Source organism: Astatotilapia calliptera, chromosome 17 (assembly GCF_964374335.1).
Source record: "Astatotilapia calliptera chromosome 17, fAstCal68.1, whole genome shotgun sequence".
Lineage (NCBI taxonomy): Eukaryota > Metazoa > Chordata > Actinopteri > Cichliformes > Cichlidae > Astatotilapia > Astatotilapia calliptera.
In genome coordinates this window covers 36020892-36041006 of record NC_137438.1, presented here as the reverse complement: position 1 = coordinate 36041006, position 20115 = coordinate 36020892, and the positions used below count along the sequence as shown (strand labels likewise).

Sequence of the window (20115 nt, the reverse complement as noted above, 5' to 3'; positions counted from 1 at the left end):
CGATATATTGCTGAAATGGGACAAACTCATCTTGATGTCACTGCCAAATAGTTCAAATCCCACATTTGCTCCAGAACAAATATCGACCGTTCGCGGGACGATCTCACGTTTTCAGACGTGATTGATTGGTAAAAATCAAAGCGGGGTATGTGAAATCGATACACTGTAAGCTGTAATTCACGCCGATTTAACGACGCAAAGCGATTGCTTTGGCGTAACAGCAAAAGACGCGACCTCAAGTGGCTTATTGCCTGACGTAATATCGATTATGTGGATGTTTCACTTTAGGCAAAAACACTTGGAGTCGCACAGTGCGCACTTTTTCCCTCTCCGTCTGCCTCTACCCCCTCCACTCTCCATCCTTCGGTTCGTTCTGTAAGCATGTTGTGATCTTCATCCACTCTGTGCCCAAACCGAGAGCTTGAAGGACCCCCCCCCCCCCCCAATCTCTCTTTCTCTTTTATGACCAACCCTCTTTCATCCAGGCAGGCGTTTGTTCGCTGGATTTTATAAGAGCCTGTTTAATTACATATATATATTTTAAACACAGTCTATGAGCTACAGTGTCGGGGCTGCTGAGACTGAAGAGAATCGGGGAAACCTACCACAGGTGAAAGGAGCTTTTACGACGCTGCGGTACAGATGATTGAACACTTTAGCAGTAACTCAGCGCAATCTCCCCGCTTACCCTGACTGAAACGGGGCGGAAATTGAGGCTAAAACACCTTGGAACAACTAAAAAGGGACCAAGTTCTGTTTCCGAGCGAATCTAAAACCTGCTGCGTTGTTTCCCCAACTGGGCTTTCTGTGGAAGATGTGACCTTTTCTGTTGCGCCCCGTGGAGCAAATCACTGCTTTTTTTTCCTTATGTTATTAGTTCTTTTTTTTCTTTTGTTTTCTTTTGTTTTTTCCACCCCCTAATCAGTTACTCGAGCTTGACATGTCTTTTTGTGGGATTACACGCGGAGATATGATCACTGTGAGAGACCGAGTTGGATTGTGAATTTACTGTCAGCGCTTTTTTTCTTCTTTATTTTTTCTTTATTTCTTCTTCCTTTTTTAAAACTTGTCTCCATAACGAAGGAAGTGCTCTAGCTGTTTTCTTCAATGGCTTCAGTGTCAAGGTTGGGAAGACGCAAAGATGCCAGTCGCTGGCCGAGAATGTCGTCAAGTTTCTGGGCTGTGCTGCTCCTGACAGCGCTGCTGCTTCTCTATTGCGGTAAGTCCTGCCGCTTTCCTCTCCTCTCTCTGTCTGTCACACGCTCTCTATTTTGACCACACACACACCCACAGTGGGTGACCGTGCCATGTGGGAAGGCTTTGACAACAAAATTATGTGAGTGGTATTGGCAATCGCTCTTAGCGTATTGATCTCAGTAGTTGTCGACGTGTCATATTCTTCTTTTTTCCCCCTATTGAAAAACACGCACGGGGATCACAGCTGCGCGTGCACATACTCACTTTAAAGCCCCTTCCTGCTCCTGTGTATGCAGACAGGCAGAATCAAGAGAAGCCCCTCACCACCACACACACAAATCCTCTCTCATAAAAAAACAGGGGAATGTGTCTCATTGTCTTGTGAAACTACTTTCTTTGGCTTGGAATAGGAGTGCGCCACAGGCCTAATTAAGTCTCATGTGACTCCCGTTAATTCTTATTCTATCTGTCTCTTCAACACACACACACGCACCCATCTATCTCTTAAAGCTTCTCAGACTGACTGAGTGAGGTCAGGCTGTCATGCATCTGTCATCTCTGAAACACAGAATCCAGAAGATATACATAACAAATTCACATAATGTTAAAAGGTACAAATCTTATTATTATTATTTTAAATTTATGAATAAACCCTTTTTAGTTGGACAAATAGTACTCCAGGCAGTAATTCAAGAGTGCCTGAGGATAACCTTATTAGGCAAATGTATGCAAGTACAAGCACACACACACACACACACACACACACGCAATTTGCTCCTCTCTCTCTCTCTCTTTTGGGCTACTTCTCTGGCCATGGGTGTCTTTTCATTTCTTGTTCCCTGGCACCCTCACACCTTCTCTCCGTCTTGCTTTCCTTCTCTCGCTCAAACCGCCTCTGACTCACTTATGAGGAGAAATCCAGCTGGCACACAGAGCTTCAGTCTGCTATGTGTGAACAAAAAAAAGGAGGCTATGTGCAATAGCCATGATAAGCTCATGGAAAAAAAGAGGAAAGGGAAAAGTTATTTCATTAGCAGCTGAGCTAATGGTTAATGTAATCACCCTGTCCTCCAGTGCATTAGCTATGCTGGTGCTGTAACAGATTCGTACTGTGATCGTACTGAGTTTTCCTTACAGCGATGTGAACCGACCTCAGCTCGTTCATTTCCTTTTTACCTTTTTTTCCTTCTCTACAAAGGACACAAGATTGAGTTTGCTTTGTAATCACACAGACCTCAGGTTAATCAATGACAGGCTTAGTTTATAAGAGCCAAAGCTTCTGGGGGGGGGGCTTTTTATTCTTTTATGGTGCCTTCGGCCATGTGCCATTGATCTTCCGTTTGTGTCCAATCACGACACTTGGATGTTTGTTTCAGTCAGCAGTCTTGCTTTTTCCTTTTGCAAGGACCTCGACCTTTTTACCCAGTAACACAGCGAGCCTTCAGAGACTTAATAATCTGAGTGATAATCATTCCTGGATTTCCTCTTTTATGACCTCTTTACTCCACGCTGCTCAAACTGTGTTATTTGGTACCTTTTGTCCAACAGTCCGCCTTATGGGTATATTTCATTTTTGTTACCACCATTATTGGTCTATTAAACTCTAGTGCCGGGGCCGACTTTGTGTAATTTCCTCCCTTCTCGCTCCTCGTTTCATTTTTTTTCGTTGTTAATTTCCAAACATTTGAACTTGCAGCTCTGTAGATCGCACAACTCCCTTTCACTGTTAGCTTTGCCTTTCTTCTTGTGGGTTTCCTTTTACTCTGACCTTCCTCGACAGTGCAGTATTTCTGTTTTATACTTTTTGTATTTTTTCTTACCCTCTACTTTGTTCATGTGTCCTCCGATGTCCCGGTCACACTGGGTTTGTTTGAGGTTTTTTTTTCTTTTTCTTTTTTACATTTTTGTCTATCTTTGTCGCTGTTTTGTGCTTAACTTTCTTCTGCTTGAAATTTTTATGTTGTTTTCCCCCCACTCTTTGTAGCACTTGTTCTTTTATTCATTTCCTCTTTTTAACCAGATGTTTCAAACCAGTGGATCTCTGGGCTGAGCTGACCAATGCATGTCCTCTATGCTATTCTGTCTGAAGTCTCTGCTTTCTCAGCAGACTCTTCTCTTCTCTTCTCTTCTCTTCTCTTCTCTTCTCTTCTCTTCTCTTCTCTTCTCTTCTCTTCTCTTCTCTTCTGATTGTTGTTTATTTTACAACCCAAGCATTCATTATCATATTGACTGCATCTCAAGACAATAATGATATTTGTGAGAGTGATCAATTCATTCTCACTACAAGATCAATATACATTAATGTAAGACAGGTGACATGTTTTTAGAAGCTGGAGCTCGTAAACCTTTGACAATTTTGTGTGAAAAATGACAGTTTTCAAGCAATTTACTGATTAATATTTTTTTTAAATGGCAGCTTTACTACAGCCTTCTACTCAAAATTAAGAAAGAAACCAATAAAACATGATTAACCATTGGTTTGTGTATATAAATGGTAATAATCACATACACACATGGTAGTTATTCATATATATTCTTACAAAAATTGTCCACAGTTTGTAAAGGATTTCAAGTTTTACTAGAAATTGATGTCCATGTTACTCACATGCATACAGAATCAGCATAACTGAAAAATGAAGCCAATGCTGAAGTTTCTAGAGTCTGCAGTTTTTCTAATGGCCTGCAGGGGGCATCTCCTCTGGTTGCAAAAGATGCCAAGTTGTATAGAAGTTTATCAGAAAATGTCACTTTGGCTTTCTTCATTTATGACCTCAGTGAATCCTTTCCAGATGAGATTATGGGATCAGTTCATAATCTGAGCCCATAAATTGGTAGGTGGACCTACCAATTTCCAAAGTCTGATTATTTAATGCCTTGAGAGGAGCGTTTCCACCCTCACCATCTTTGTTGCAGAAAAATCAACCAACTCTCATCTTTCAGATGTGACGAGTAAGGGCAGGTCTGACTGTGAAACCGCTCACTGGCTATCGACCAAAGAGTGTGCAGTTTCATACTGCAGATAATACTTCAGTTTGAAACATAGCATGACCAAGATTTACAGAACAGATCTAACTTTTCATTCAGTATGATCCAAAATGAGTGACTGAACCAAAAACTCATCAGGAAAGTGTTTACAGAGATCAAGTTTAAAGGATGTTTTCCATGGACCTGTATAGAACTGGAAGTGTTTTTGCTAAAGTTCAGCACTGGTTTCATATCTATCTATCTATCTATCTATCTATCTATCTATCTATCTATCTATCTATCTATCTATCTATTGAGATAGATACCAAAATAAGAAAGAAAATTCTCAAGTGTTTACAAAATGTGTTACATCTTAGAAAATGCATTTGTGTGATGGTTGGTAATGTATGGCTAATGTCTGTGCCAAGGGCACTTTTGCTTTGCATTGTTGCTGTGTTTTACAGCCAAAAGGGTGGTGGTGGTGGAGCTCTGTGATTATGGCTATGACTCATATGGTGCCTGTCACCTAGAATCAACATCCAACTTCACACGATACGCTGTCCTCTCCCAGGCCCTCGTGAGAGGAAGAGATTGAAGAGAGAACAGAGAGAGGCACGGGGTGGAGGGAAGAAAGAGAGAGAGAGAGAGAGAGAGAGAGAGAGAGAGAGAGAGAGAGAGAGAGAGAGAGAGAGAGAGAGAGAAGCAGAGGCACCGAATAAGGTGAGAGCAGCAGGTGACTTGATATCCCCTCTAATACCTTGATAAGGAAAGCAAGTGAGGCAAGAAGAAAGAGATGGAAAAAAGGGAGTATAAGGGGAAGGATGAAGGCAAAAGATATAAAGCAGTAAAGGAAAGACAAACCCTGCTGAGGGTGAAATAGAAGCCACGGTCAAGAGGGTGAAAGTGGCAAAAAAAACAAAACTGAAAGGAGAAGACAAACATGAGGAGAGGAGAAAAAAGTAAAAGAGGGAGAGATAAATAAAAACAAGTCAACAACTGAAGTATTTGGAATGTACGTGTCGGTACTGGAAACATTAATCACACCAGAATGCTCCAGTACCTTTTGATTACATTACAAAGAAACCAACAACAACGACAACAGCAACAAACAATATTGTATTCTGTGCACTAGCTCCCTCATCTGGAAGCTCTCAGCCGTGCATTTGTTTGCCAACGGCGCAATTATGTATTCATGAGACTGTAGCCCTGCATGTGAGCTCGGGGGAAGGAGGATGAGAGAGCCCACAAGGGTAGCTAATCAGTATGCTAATCTTAGCTTGGGATGGCTAAGGAATGTAACACGGCTGTGGTCTGGGTCTGAACTGCAAACACACTGAGAGAGGCAGAGACAGCAGAGAGCGAGGTAAGACAGAGTAACAAGTAGAGAAACTGGAAGCAAGAGAACGAGGAGGAGGAAGTGATAGAGACGAAGAAAGGAAGAGAGGTCACGCACAACTCTTTTCTTATAGCAGCCTTCATTTTTAGGCATGTAGCAACTGCTGATTCATTCCACCCTTGGATACAATGTTGCGTGCAGGTACATACACCTCTGGCACAGGCACATGCACACTCAGATCTCTGCCCTGAAAAGCAGAGACAGTAATGAACGTAACATCAAAGCAGGCACGCAGGTTACACCGGGGCACACAAACGAGCGAAACGTCATCAAGGTCGTTCAGGAACATCAATCACGTATTTGCACATACATGACCACCCTGTAAAGATACAGACTTTAGAAAATGCTGAAAGGTCAGACACACACACAAAGAAACAAAAACAAACAAACACACACACACGTGCATGCATTCCCCTGCTGTCAGGCTCGAAAGCTTAAAGCCATTCTCATCACATCACTCTGTCGCTCAGCGTGGTATCCTGTGTTTCCTGCCTGTTTGTTTATGGGTCGCTGTACTTCTGCAGCTGTATCAATAGGTTGTTAACTGTGGTGATTCGCCAAGGCTTACATGTGCTCAAGTGCACACACACACACACACACACACACACACACACACACACACACACACACACACACACACACACACACACACACACACACGCATAATCTGTTGCTGTTGCGAGGCTGGTTTGCCAGCGGAGAAGACAGGACTTGACTGACCTGAAAAAAAAGAAAAGACGCAAGAACTTGTAGGTGAACGCGCGCACTTATTTTAATATCTTATCCTATTTTCAGCATAGCCTGGAGCTTCTTCCTCTGCAGGGAGGGAGGCAGAGAGAGCAGCCACTGTCAGGGAACGGCAGAAAGGCTTGCAGATGGCCTGGGGACGCAAATTCATAAAGAGTCAACTTGTTGAGTTTTTCCACAGAGAAAGCAAAGAGCCACATTACGGACCGCCGGAAATGGGGCCAGGGATCGCATGCATATTTGAGCAACTTTTTAAAAGGTAGCTTTGCAAAATTTAAAGACCATGATGAGTGTCATTTGAAGGGGAGGAGGAGCGTTTGCTGTTATCACGTAATGACCATACTACTTATCGGCAGTGTCGAGCTTAGTAAGGCGAAGAACTAATATTGAGGCTTTGGCAACTTAGAGTATAAAATTTTAAGTGGATATGGAAACTTTTTTAGTGTGTGGAAGGATATGGCAGCATGGCCACAGGCAGTATTTTCTGTTTTTCCTTGTTCTGTTTTACGTGTAGCACTTGTGTCAATTCATTGATGGTATCTGCTGTGTGGAAATGATCAGTACGTTTTTGTTTGGTGTGCTGTAAGTACTTTTGGCTCTCTCTAAGGCAATCTATCATCCTGTAAGTTTTAAAAAGGTTTGCACATTTGGGACTGTGATACCACTTCATAAATACTCTTGTTAATAAATCAGAATTTAATAGCTTATTTGCTAGTTTGTAAAGCTCATTTTATATACGTATTACTTAGGTTCAACTGTGACTTTATGGGGAGCAATAGGAGTCTAATACTCAAGCAGTTGGTTGCATCCACTTTAGGTGACCCCTTTGGTCTACAACAAAATATTTTAGCAGCTAAGGGTGGGCTCTTATTACAATTTTGGAAAGACAAACTTTGTACTCTAAATACCTGCTAACTTTGCAGGTATTTAGAGTACCAAAGTACATAGTGTTTTCATTAGCTTCAGCTGTATGCTAATGAGCAAATATTAGCATGTTAACATACTAAATTAAGATGCTGTACTTAACATCACATTTGAATTTCAGAGAATGTAGGGAGAATAAGGCTAGGGCATTGTCGGAAGTTGTTCTTTAAATGAATTAGTAGGCTATCATTAAACAGTAAAAAGCTTGGTTAGCAAGCTGTAGCCATAAACTGGATGGGTGCTACACACAAGAGGTAATACCTGATAATTCGGGATAAGTAACACCCAGGTAAAGAGAAGGGCTGCAACTCACACCTGGCTATACTAAAATACTTGTATAGAAATGTTTAGAACTCTGGTGCATGTGTGAAAATGGATATTGTTACTATTACCAAACCACTGTTAGCATTTAACTCAAGCTAGTACTGTGCGTTAGTAGAACTTCATAGATTTACTTGCATGAAGAGGCTCAGTTCTGTTAAAGGAAAACATCAAACCAACGTTTTCTTAAAAACTTGAAAAAAAAATCAGTTGATTTACATCAAAACACACATAACAAACAGAACTGCTTAGAAGTAACAGATGCATTGCTCTTCCACACCGTCACTGAATTAATGAATGCTGGCCTTTTAGGTAAATACTCTATTTAAGCCTTTTAGACATAAAACTCACAAATGAAGGTAAACACTCAGTTACATTCCCAGTACTTCTATTTCCGGTATTATTGATGTGTATTTCTGGGCTTCTGGTTAATAATATTGATTTTAGGTATACAAAATACAAAAAATATGCACATACACTGTGTGCTGCAAACATGTAGTGACTGAATATCCAAGCAAAATACAAAGATGATGCTGACTTGTAAGAACAACCTGTTCCTCCAAAGCTGCTTTCATGGCCCCAGAACAGTTAGCAGCTACAACAGTTTGTGAAGTTGTTTACACAGAGATGCAGTAAAAGTTTCATCAAAGCTTCTTCCTTGTCTCCTTGCTTCATCTTTAACAGACTCTCCTTTTTTCTCTGTTCCATCACCTGCACCTTTGTAACCAGACTCTGCTGTGTAAAGGGGGGAAAAAAAGAAAACATAGATGTCATAATGGCATGCTAATATGCTGTGACATTTACTTAATGTGAAAACAAATTGCAAAGTGTTTGCTGTTTGCAGTTAGGCAAAGTATCACCGTAGCCGCCTCCATGGCTAATTGCACCTTAAATGCTCCGTGTCCCATCGTGAATTAATTTGCTGTCGATGTGACTTTAATTACCATTAAAACCACATGTGCAATATTTACATATCATGTTATGAGTGGTGTATGACTGCAGGGCTCAACAGGTCACAGCTCAAAGAAAAGGGTTGTTTGTGTATAATAATTGTACATGGTATGCAAATGTGAACTTCTCATCCAGCTCTCCAGTGACAATAAAAATGCGGATTTTCTTATTCCGGAGCCTCATTCTGAGCTTTTGACAGAGAAAATGTGATTAATGGTACATTTTTTGTAACCAATTCTGTAAATTGCGTGAGATGGCTTAATTGGGTCGAAATCCGGACAGAGACTCACGATGTGCTCCTGCCCCGAGAGGATTGGCGGATGTGCACTTGTGCTTGTTTTGCCTAGGGCTAGTGAGCCCATTCAGACAGAGATGCTAAAGCTACTCCCCTTTATTACTGCAAGAAGCAATTGCTTGGAAGAAAATGCCAGAATGGTGCTTTGAATTCCTGCAGGGGCCCATCACTGAGACTCAGCCCACGGAGCTGAGACAGCTAGCATCTGGAGCAAAGACATGGCGGTAAAGTGGAGAAAGGAATAGGGGGAGGAGGGAGATTTCAGAGAGAGAGGGAAAGAGGGAGCAGGATGGCAGGGAGGCAATGAGAATGAGAGAGTAGGGGAAGGAAGCGAGATAGACATAGTGCACATGGGAGACAGAGAAATGGTGAGCATGAGACAGAGAGAGCAAGGGGTTGACGGGGGAGCAGTAGAAAGAGCTTGGGAGAGGGGGGGGGGGGAAGGACGCGCAAGCAATGAGACAAAAGACAGACAGACGAGAACACTCAGACGGTCCACCAATTGACAGCCGGTTGGGGAATAAAGTCAGCTAACACAATGAAGCAGTCGGCAGACAGACTTGCCGCAGAGTAGCCGAGAGGCTCTCAGAAGTAGAAACAAATATTACATTAGAAGAGACAGAAGCCATTTGTCACAGTGGGAGGCCTGAGAGGTAGTTAAGCTGCAGAATATAGGGACCCGTGGCCTGGTTGATGCATGTCGCCACGAAGAGGAAATTGTGCTGAAGTCAACTCCGTTCAATCAATTGTCTGGTGTCCTTCAGTGACTCTCGTGCTTAACAAGATAACACCGGCGCAAAGTTTCGCCAGCCCAACTCTTGAGAACTTGTTATGGGGCCTTGAGGGCCTCCCCTTAGTCCTTTTCTTCCTCCTTTTCCTTCCATTCATGCCCACAGCTTGTCAGCCACACCATCTCCACATCAAGGCTACAGTTCAGTGTTAATGTTTTTAGAAGATAAATCTTTGGGGCGTTTATGATCTAAATGACAGCTGCACTCAGTCGGCACCCACATGCGAGAGGCAGTTGAGATTCTGAAATGGTTTCAAGGATTGTCTGTCAGTCAGACACCTGGTGGCTCGGTCAGTCGGTCGGTCTGAGTTTTCGCTCTGTGCCCCACGGTGCATTACTTGGCCCTTGGTTTGAAATGGCTTATTTCAATAATAGCTGGAGTATGTATGTAACAACAAAAGCATCTGTTTTCTTACTTTCAGCCTTTACCTTTCTCCCTCTCCTTGTATCGTTCCATTCCTCCCTCTTTCCCTTTCTCCTTCTCCTCAACCTAAGCTGCTGACACTATGATTGATATGGAAATTACATTGTGCTTGCCCTCATTTATCTTGCAGCGTTGCTTGTTGCTGCTCCAACAACCATTTTGGGATGCAGAAACAAACTGATCTGCAGCTGCTGTTGCAGAGAGAAAAAGAAATATATAGTAAAGATTTGATTTGAGACCGTGTGTAGCCCAGTGGATGAGGAAGGTTTCCTGTTTTAATGGAAAAACTACCACTGTGCCTACGAGGCGGTAACCTTAATCTTTCCTGAGGCACATATGAAGTCTCGGAAGCAGCAAGTATTACTAACCAGATAAGTCAAACATATCATGGAATAGACAAATACATAAATAAAACAATGCAGTTAAAAAGCTAAATGTACTTATGGATCTAAAACCTTTTTGGTTTTTCTTGTTTTGTTTTTTACCTCCAAGTCACCCATGAAAATGAATTTCTACATTCCATGTCCTTTTTGGGGGTCATAGCACACATTTACTCTAATTATTTTGCAGTCAAAACAATTTCCATTTTCTTCTTTTATGCAGTTGATTAAATGCCACCAAAAAGCTGCCAGATTACCCCTCTTTGTCTACTGAAGGAATATTAAACTGGATGCTCCTCAGCACAAATAACAATATGAACTGCCACATTCTGAATGTCTGTTATCATTTTAGCTCATTAACAACTGATCCAATGGAGCCACTTTTAACCGCTCCCGTATTGCAAGGGAGTCACCACAGCAGGTTCAATTCCAATTTTATTTAAATAGCACTAAATCCCAATAACAATTGTCTCAAGGCGCATTATATATTCTAAGGTGAAGACTTTACAATAACGCAGAGAAAAAAGATGAAAACCCCAACAATCATATGACCTCCTATGAGCAAGCGATTTGGTGACAGTGGGACAGAAAAACTCCCTTTTAACAGGAAGAAACTTCCAGCAGAACCAGGCTCATGTAGGGACAGCCATCTGCTGCAACCAGTTGGTTGGTTGCTGTTTAAGAGAGCCAGAGATGAATAATAACTAGTGATTAAATGTAGAGTGGTGTATAAACACACTCCATAGCTCCATATATTTGATTTGGAAAAGTTTTACACCAGATGCCTTTCCAGACACAGCCCCAAAGAGGAGTGGTTTATTTGGCAAAGAGTGAACCAGTGACCTTTTATTTGCCAAGCTAATATGTAACCCAGTACACTATGGCGCTACACTACTTACTGAGCCAGTAGAAGTTCTGATTTCAGGTGTTTATTCATTTAATTTATGCATTCATGACACCTCTATTACAACAAAGTTACTCAGCTACCCAAGTTATTCCCATCAGTCCGTTTGTCCATCCATCCATCCATCCATACATACATCCAGCCATTCAGCCATTCATTTTCTTCCATTTATTCAATATAGCCACTGTGCAATCAGCCACTGGTTTCCCATTCTTTTGTCATTTAGATGGCAGTCTAGAATTAACACCAGTCAGCTAATGCTATCAAACCTGGTTAGAAATTACTGCTACTGTTTGGGTACGTTGCACAGATAACTAAGATAACTGATAATTAGTGTGACATAAGTTGTAAATAAAACGCTAGTTCTTCACTTTACAAAACTGCAGCACATTCTTCTTGTCGTTCTTTTTACATTAAATGGAAAATATAACGGCACCCGCTGGTGGGCTACCAGCCTACTAATGGCCAACTTTCAATCTTAATGTAATTTGAACTGGTAAGTTGTGAAAAATTAATCCCCCGACAGTTGTCATGATGTAAGACATCAGCTATAAAGGCCTGTTTGTTGGCTGTAAATATGTTTATTTCTGTCATGAAGTTGGGCATTGTGACATTGGAGTTTTTGAGTCACTTTTGGAGCCAGCCTGAAGCGGCCATTAGTGGAACTGGATTTTTGGCAGCTCCTAAATGGCTTCACATGTCCTCTGGGATACAAGTCTCTCTAGTTAGGATGTTATTAGAAGGTAACATCCAAATAGCTGTATCCTCTGTACAGCTATTATTTTAAACTGTAACATATAAAAAAATTTCTCCTGTGATAAATGTGCTTGTTTGCTTGATGTTACTCATTTACAGTCAGAACGCCACTCTCTAATCCAACAGATGTTCGAGATGTGACATAAAATTCTGAAGGCAGCAAGTTTCATTGGAGCTTGGAAACTCAGTAAAGTTGCCCACTGGAGTTTCTTTTTGCAATGCGAATGATGGAGTCTACATTAGTTAGGATTTAAAAACCAGTGTATAATCCTGACCCCACATTACAGCAGCAGGTAAAACAGAAAACACAAGAGGATGTTTCTGCCTAGAAAGAGACGAGGCAGTCAGATGAAATAAGTAGCTGTTGCAGTTTTAGCTTCTTGTGAGTCTCTTAAAGCTTCCTGGAACCTTTAACAAAATTTCAATGCAAGATGTTAATTTGATAGATGTATTTTTCTACCTTTTAACAGTTGTGTGAACAGCAGAAGAATGATGGGGCATCTCTACTGATGGGTATTTTATGGTATAGTTAGAGTACTCACTTTACAGCCTAGGCCCCAGTCATCACCAGCTAGAATTGTCTCTTGTACAGGTGTGTCCCTCTGCAATATACTTCTTCCAGAACATTGCCATTGCCTGAACACTGAGCTCAAAAATGGGCAGAATCTCTCTCTTTTGCTCTGATTATTACCAAAGTAAGTATTACCAATCAAGATGGAAGCAATAGAAGCCTAAACAGTTTTACACCACTACTCAAGTACTTCATGGCGAAATTTACATTGAATTAAGCCAGTTGCTAATCTAAAAACCTTGTCATATACATGTTTGCTTATGCTGTCCAGGTCTTGTGCCCAATGACGAGCATGCTAAGCTGACGGCTGCCATTTTTGTATCAACTGCTTTGCATATTGTGTTTGGCCAGTTTCACTCAGACTAAACCACCTAAGGAAGTGTCAGGTGTCTCCTAAAAATTGCTAAAGCATAAATTTCCTCATATATTTTCTCTTAATATCAGATCGTTTTAGCGAGCCTTGCACTTCTGTGACCCCAAATTGTGCTCTAGACACTCCAAAAGCCATACTACTTTGATGATCTGGTCTAGAAGTACACTCATGCAGCACTAGCTGCTTGCAGAGATGTCTTTTTATTTTTTAGAAATATGAATAAATACACTGCTGTGGTTTGTGCAAGTTAGATTATTTTGTCAGCCATCACCTCTGGGGCCCTGTCGTGTAAAAGGAGATCCCCGTCTTCTTTTTTTTTCTCTTTACCCTCGTGACACAGTCTGAGGGAGAGATGGGCAAGACAGAGCTAGAGAGCCAGAGATGCAAGCGAGGAAACTCAGAAAAGAGTGTGAGAGGCAGAGGGGTGGGACAGAAGGTTAGTAATGCTGCAAGGGATACAGTAGAAAATGTTGCCTGAAAGTGTTCACTGAGCTGCGGCAGTCTAACTCCTGCTGTTACCCCTAGACATGCTGAAGCATGCCTCTTTATGCATGCATGGGATGCTGGAGGAGATTTTTTTTTATTTCTCTCATGCACTTTTGCTATCTCAGTTACCCCCACCCACCCACCCACCCCACTCCTCAGTGCACACACTCTCCCCACAAGCCACTGTCAGTGATAAACCCTTCCATTGTCGTAGCGACAGCATAACATGCGAGTTATGTCTGCCTCTTTAGGTTTGAAGAGCTCATTACAACATCTGTGCAGAGATCCTATGGGCAACATTTCACTGTATGTGACATGACCAGTGTACTGTAGGCAGCCAGCTTACTGCATTCAGTTAAAAGTCATGGTTTCTTTTTATTTCACGCTGTTAACTCTTCCCTGGGTTCTATTCGTGTAAGATATCATCTGGGAACGCATTCAGATGGTACAAATGCACAAATGACACGTTTTGACTCTGATAATTTAATACGATATTGGACTAACGCTGAAGAAAACATCTAATGTAATCTTAGGCAAAAAACAGAACATTGTCAGTCATGAAAAAGATACAATCTGCATAATTTCAGGGCCATTGCTGACCAGATGGCCCCTGTGTGAATGTGATTTTTGCTCAACCATTCATAGTGTCTTTAACGGGAGCCAAGTTCTTTAAATCATCTACATTTATTCTGCTGAAATGGGTGCAGAAATTTGAAATCTTACAATCTGAATGAATTACTTTCTAAACTATCAGTCTGCATTGAATCGTCCGCAAAATTCAGTTCCTATTTTACTGTTCACTGTTTGAAAAGTTTTGCTACATAAATGTAAAAAGGTGTAATTGCTGAGCTCTCCATTCTTCATGTGTTTGTGTTGTTAGGTTCAGGGAATATTAAAGGGCAGGTAAAATATGTAACTTTGTTTAAACCAGTTAAAGTTAACAGATTGTTTTAGTGACAGAAATCCTTGCCTTGATGTCGGTGTAGTGACCCAAGGCTATGGCAGAGGCCCGAGTTCAAATCTGCTCCAAAGCCATTTACAGCATGTCTACCCTCTGCTCTCTCTCCCAGCTTTCCTGTCTTGTTTCCACTGTTATATCTCAGTAAAGACCCCCAAAGTACTCCTTTCCTTATCCAAACTAATCTCACCTTTTTACTTATCTCAAATTTGCTCACAACAACTATGAAGAGATTGTGAAAAGCGTTGTTATAGATAATAAAAAACAATATCGATCAGCTTAAAACTCAAAATATTTGTCAATTTATTGACTGAACAACTTCAAAAATGGATTAAGTGATTTAAAAACATGAAATTACATTAGATTTTAAGGATTTGACCTTTACAAAGTTCAGAATTATTATTTGTCATTGCTTTATTGTATTTGGGTTAGATAGCACTATAACTTGTTAATGTTGGGGTAAAGGTTTCGAAATAAAAAAGCTAAAAAAAATATTGTGATGATCTTATGTAATTATATTACCATGTAATTATCAATTATTATGTTTGGTAATAACAATGTTGGTAGTTTGCATTAAGTTACCAAACTACTTTTATTAATTTCAACCTTTAAATCAGTTTTCCTTTATTTTTTCCTCCTTATTACTGTGTTACATCAATTTTGGTCTATACTGATACCAATCAATTAGAATCAATTAGTTGTTTTTTTTTTTTAATTGGGTAATTATTGAATTAATACCTTTTGTACTGAACAGTTACCCCATGTAGAGTGCCAGCATGTAAGAAGAAGAAAATGAATCTTCAACTGCTGGTGTGCATAAAATAACCAGCTACAGCTGCAAAATGCTGCACTGAGCAGTTTAACTTTTGAAGTACACTTCCTGACTTGACTTGACTATGAATATTCCTATGATTATTTAAGCAGCATGTTAACCTATAAATTAACTCATTCACTGCCAGCCATTGGCAGTGAATGAGTTAAACCCATTGACTCATTCACTGCCATTGACGGCTATAGACGTCAATGGCAGTGAATGAGTTAAAATAGTGTTTTTGCACTGTGATATTATTTATTTAGGATCTAGTAAGCATTCTCAACCACTGCCATTGGCTTGGGATTTTGAGTCTTCCCCCCCCAATCATGTAGCTGTCAGTCACATGTTATGGTGTACATATTGCAGGGGAAAATTTTCAGTAACCGTTTTGCACATACATTACGAGCATATGTACATTTTGTATTAACAGCTGAAAAATCAATAATGAGATATTTCTACAGATTTGTTACTTGGTGTTGTGTCCACCAAGTAACAAATGGCACTGTACCTCCTGCACCTCTCAAATCATGAATAATTGCAACTCTATAGCAATTGTGTAATTGCTATAGACCAAATTGTATATCATTGACTCAGGGCAGTACTGAATTCCATATATAATACTGGGGGGTGATTTCATTTTGATGAAAAATGATCTGTTATCACAGGAAGATGCATGTGTCATCCGCTCCCCAATTAAATCAGAAGCTTTCTGTAGCAAGCGTTGTTTGATGAATCAATCCTACACACTCACATAAATGTAATTACTTCATTGGTCAATGTCTGGGGAGACCACATTGAGCTCTGTGTACCCAAAGCTTCAACAGAAAAAATGAATGGAGAGAACTCCTCACCATTTCACCCTCCTCTTCATCTCCTGTAGGATCTGTCCCGTACAACTTAATTATAAGTATAATCATTCCGTAAGAGCAAAAGTTATCCCTTTATCAATTCCGTTTGGCCCCTGGACGACATTACAAGCAGGATATGAGTTTCACATCAAAGTAGCTTGTACCCCCATTCATACCCACCTACACCCAAACACACATACACAATTTATCACTTTGCAGCACTCTACCAAAGAAGGGCATGTATTATTCAACAACATGCTAACGTCAATTAAAGAGGGATCACATAAAAAAAATGAGTCATTTCTTTTTTAAATTCTCCTTACCTCTCAGCTATTGCGGTGGGGGTGGAGGGTGGTTGACATCTGTTGTTATGGGTGCTGTTGCGGAAAGGTGGTGATCATACGACGGGTGTTCTGGGTTTTTTTTGTATTCTAATCCCATCTTGCATAGAGAGGACAGATGTTGGCAAGCTAATTAACAAATCCTTGGGCGATGTTGAAGTACGTCTTCGCGTTCAGAGGCTGCGGGAGGGAAGGGAGATGTTTTGTTGGATCATAGACTGTCAGCATATCAATACGCAAACATGCACATGTAACTAGTTTATGGGTGCCGGTAGTAGCATTCACTCTCTCCCCTCCGCCACCGCCAACTAATTCCCCAGCTTCTGGAGTGACACGTGAGTCTGAGAGCAAGGGAAACCAAAGTGAGAGACACAAGGCACAGAAGAGGTGGGGTGGCTCTCTTTCCATTTCCTGTTGACACGGCATGTCATCACCAGCCATCAGCTGTTGCTGTTTTATGTGCAGTGAGACGGAGGCATCATATTATTGCTTTGATGAATCTGATAAAAAGTAAACAGAATATTTCAACACTTTTGCATCAGAGGGGTATGTAATAACTTGGAATTCATTTTCACAGCAGTTGTTTTAATAGATTTTAATTGGGACATAAGTGCATATTAAACATCTCTGTCAAGTGCACTGATGCATGTTTCCCCCTTTTACAAGTTGAATATCCAGTCCTTCCTAAGCCAGCCCATCCTGGATTTGATTCCAGTCTTTCTCCCTTTAGGACAGGGGTCCCCAACTCCAGGCCTCAAGGGCCGGTGTCCTGCAGTTTTTAGATGTGTCCTTGATCCAACACAGCTGATTCAAATGGCTAAATTACCTCCTCAACATGTCTTGCAGTTCTCCAGAGGCCTGGTAATGAACGAATCATTTGATTCAGGTGTATTGACCCAGGGTGAGATCTAAAACCTGGGGGACACCGGCCCTCGAGGCCTGGAGTTGGAGACCCCTACTTTAGGACATGCCTGAAAAATGCAACTTAAGAGGAATTCAGGAAATATGGTAGTTAAATGCCCAAACCACCTCACCTGACTCCTTTTGATGTGGAGCCCAGATACCTGTTGGGGAAACGTCAGTTCTCCCACTTGTATCCACAATCTCATTCTTTTGGTCATTACTCACATCTCGGGACTATAGGTGAGGGTAGGAATAGAGACAGAGATAAACTGATAAACCGACATCTGTAAATCTCCCACTCCACTCTTTCCTCACTTATGAATGAGACCCCCAAGACACTTAAACTTCTCCACTTTGGGGAGCAATTTGTTCCTGACCCAAAGTGGGCACCTTTTGCCAATTGAGAATTATGGCCCCAGATTTGGAGGTGCTAATTCTCATCTCAAGTGCTTCACACTTGGCTGCAAACCACACCAGTGTGAATTGGAGGTCATGGCTCGATGACACCAACAGAACCACATCATCTGTGGAAAGCAGAGACGAGATACTGAGACCACTGAACCGGGAAAAAAAAGAGAGAAAATTATTGGTCAAAGCAGCTAACAGTAGCCCGAACCCTTCCACCCCTCGGCTCCATCTAGACAGTTTTGACCCTATGTACACTTTAATCTTTCTTTGAAGGGAAACACTGCCAATATTTAATATAGTACAACACAAAAACCATTTTAGGCCAGTTGGGGAAAATGAAAACAAACAGCATTAATTTAGAATTACGTTGCTATTATCATTCACTCCCTTTTATGCACTTTGTCTCCATCGCATCCTTAGTGATATATCGGTCTCTTCAGCTGCCCCATTAACCTGTGTTAGAAATCAAATTTAAAAAAAGAAGAAGTCAGCCTTATCACAGCGACCCTTGTATATAGTGGGTGATCGTGGCTCAAGAGTTGGGAGTTCGCCTTGTAATCGGAAGGTTGCCGGTTCGAGCCCCGGCTTGGACAGTCTCAGGCTGCCGGACACTGGCCCTCTGACTACCACCAGTAGGCAACGGTTGCCTACTGGTGGTGGTCAGAGGGCCAGTGTCCGGCAGCCTCGCCTCTGCCAGTGCGCCCCAGGGTGGCTGTGGCTACAATGTAGCTTGCCAATGTAGCTTGCCATCACCAGTGTCTGAATGGGTGGATGACTGGTTGTGTAAAGCGCTTTGGGGTCCTTAGGGACTAGTAAAGCGCTATACAAATACAGGCCATTTACCATATATAAGCAATGAGATAGACTGAAGACAAAAACTAAAGCTGCTGGCCAACTGATGATCTGAGCCAAGAGAAAGATTAATGACAATTCTCTTCAACTTCATTACAAAAATGTGGCTACTTTTATATTACAATGTTTTTTTTTTTTTACTTAAATAGTTAAATTAAAGCAGCTTTAAAGATTTGTATTAAGCGAGCATCTGGCTTCAATTATGAGAAATGTATGATGGTTATTTTATTTTATTACCCATACTCAAAATCCAAAAATCAGCAAGTGTCTTCTGAATTGTTTTTATTGCAGTTTTTGTAAGAACCTTAATTGCTTAAAGTGCTCTTTTCTCTCATTGCTATTTATCTTTAATACTTTTTCCATAGTTTTTGTCCTTTGTCTTCAAAGCTTCAAGAACTAGATCCATCCATTCTTACACTTATCCAGTTAATGATCACAGATGGGATGGAGCCTATCCCAGCTGTCATAGTACTAGAGGCACGGGTACACCAAAGAAAAGTCACCAGTCTGTCACAGGGTCAAAAAAAGTACATGAAATTTGACTAATTGTCCAAAAGATTCCTAATGGATAATGAAAGAGATAATTAATGGATCTGATACATGTTTGTTGCTTTGTGTTATCTTATGCATTGGAGTCAGAACTAAACAATGTGCGTCACGGTAGCTTTAATTATAAACCTGCAGGTAATTTGTCTCAAAACTCACTTTCTCTCTCAGTTTTCTTCCTTTTTCTCTCTTTTTTCTCTCTCTCTGCCCATTTTTGTGCTGTTGACTCGACTCACGCTGGCCTGTGGGCCTCTGGGTTGACATTTGCTTTTACGTCTGCACTTTAGTTGATTCAGCTTTAAGCGTTTGACCAGAGGGCTGAACGTCCGCTGACCCTCACGAGGAACTTCACCCGCCCTTGTGATGGCGACAGCTCACAGGAATGCAGAGCGTCAATGATTCGGTTATTAAGTAGGTGTTTAGGGCTCAAGGGGAAACTTGGGGCACAGATGGATACATTTATATACTTAGACCTAATTATACACACCATCAGACTCACTGTCACTTTTCTAGTCTGTCTTCATTTTTGTCATTTTCACACAAACAAGCACACTAGCTTACACTGTTTGTTATTACACTAATATCCTGCAGGTTTACCTTTACCTCCCACCAAATTTAACCCCACCTACCTTTTATCTTCATGCCCACAAGTACAGTTAAGGAGAATGACGCACACACATAGCCCGACATACACTACGTTCAACCATCTACATAGAGTATGCAAATTCACAAGACTGCGGAGAGAGGGTACCAAATAATGAATCCTCTTCCTACTATTGCAGGGGGATGAATGGCCAGGAGGGTGGAAATAGAATTCCTCGATTTCATAACCCCGTTCTTTTGTTGTATTGTCCTCCTCTGTAACGAGGTCACCTCAAATCACTCCTCACGCATGCTGGAAATCAGGGAACAGGAGTATGTTAAGGGAGGAAAGGGGAGAGAATGAGGTCTGAATGTAATGTCAGA

The 20115-nt window shown here is 41.2% G+C and overlaps 1 protein-coding gene across 3 annotated transcripts in view; it reads left to right on the top strand.

Annotated features, from left to right (window-relative positions):
- The first annotated feature begins 469 nt into the window (after positions 1-469).
- Positions 470-20115, top strand: part of tafa5a (TAFA chemokine like family member 5a) — a 162809-nt gene continuing 143163 nt past the window's right edge. For all 3 annotated transcript variants that reach the window (XR_013902906.1, XR_013902905.1, XM_026148094.2), the window contains exon 1: positions 470-1219. Coding sequence is in view for 1 of the 3 variants with exons in the window: in XM_026148094.2 (XP_026003879.1) it covers positions 1108-1219 (112 nt within the window). In the remaining 2 variants the exon portion in view is untranslated. The remainder of the gene's footprint in view (positions 1220-20115) is intronic.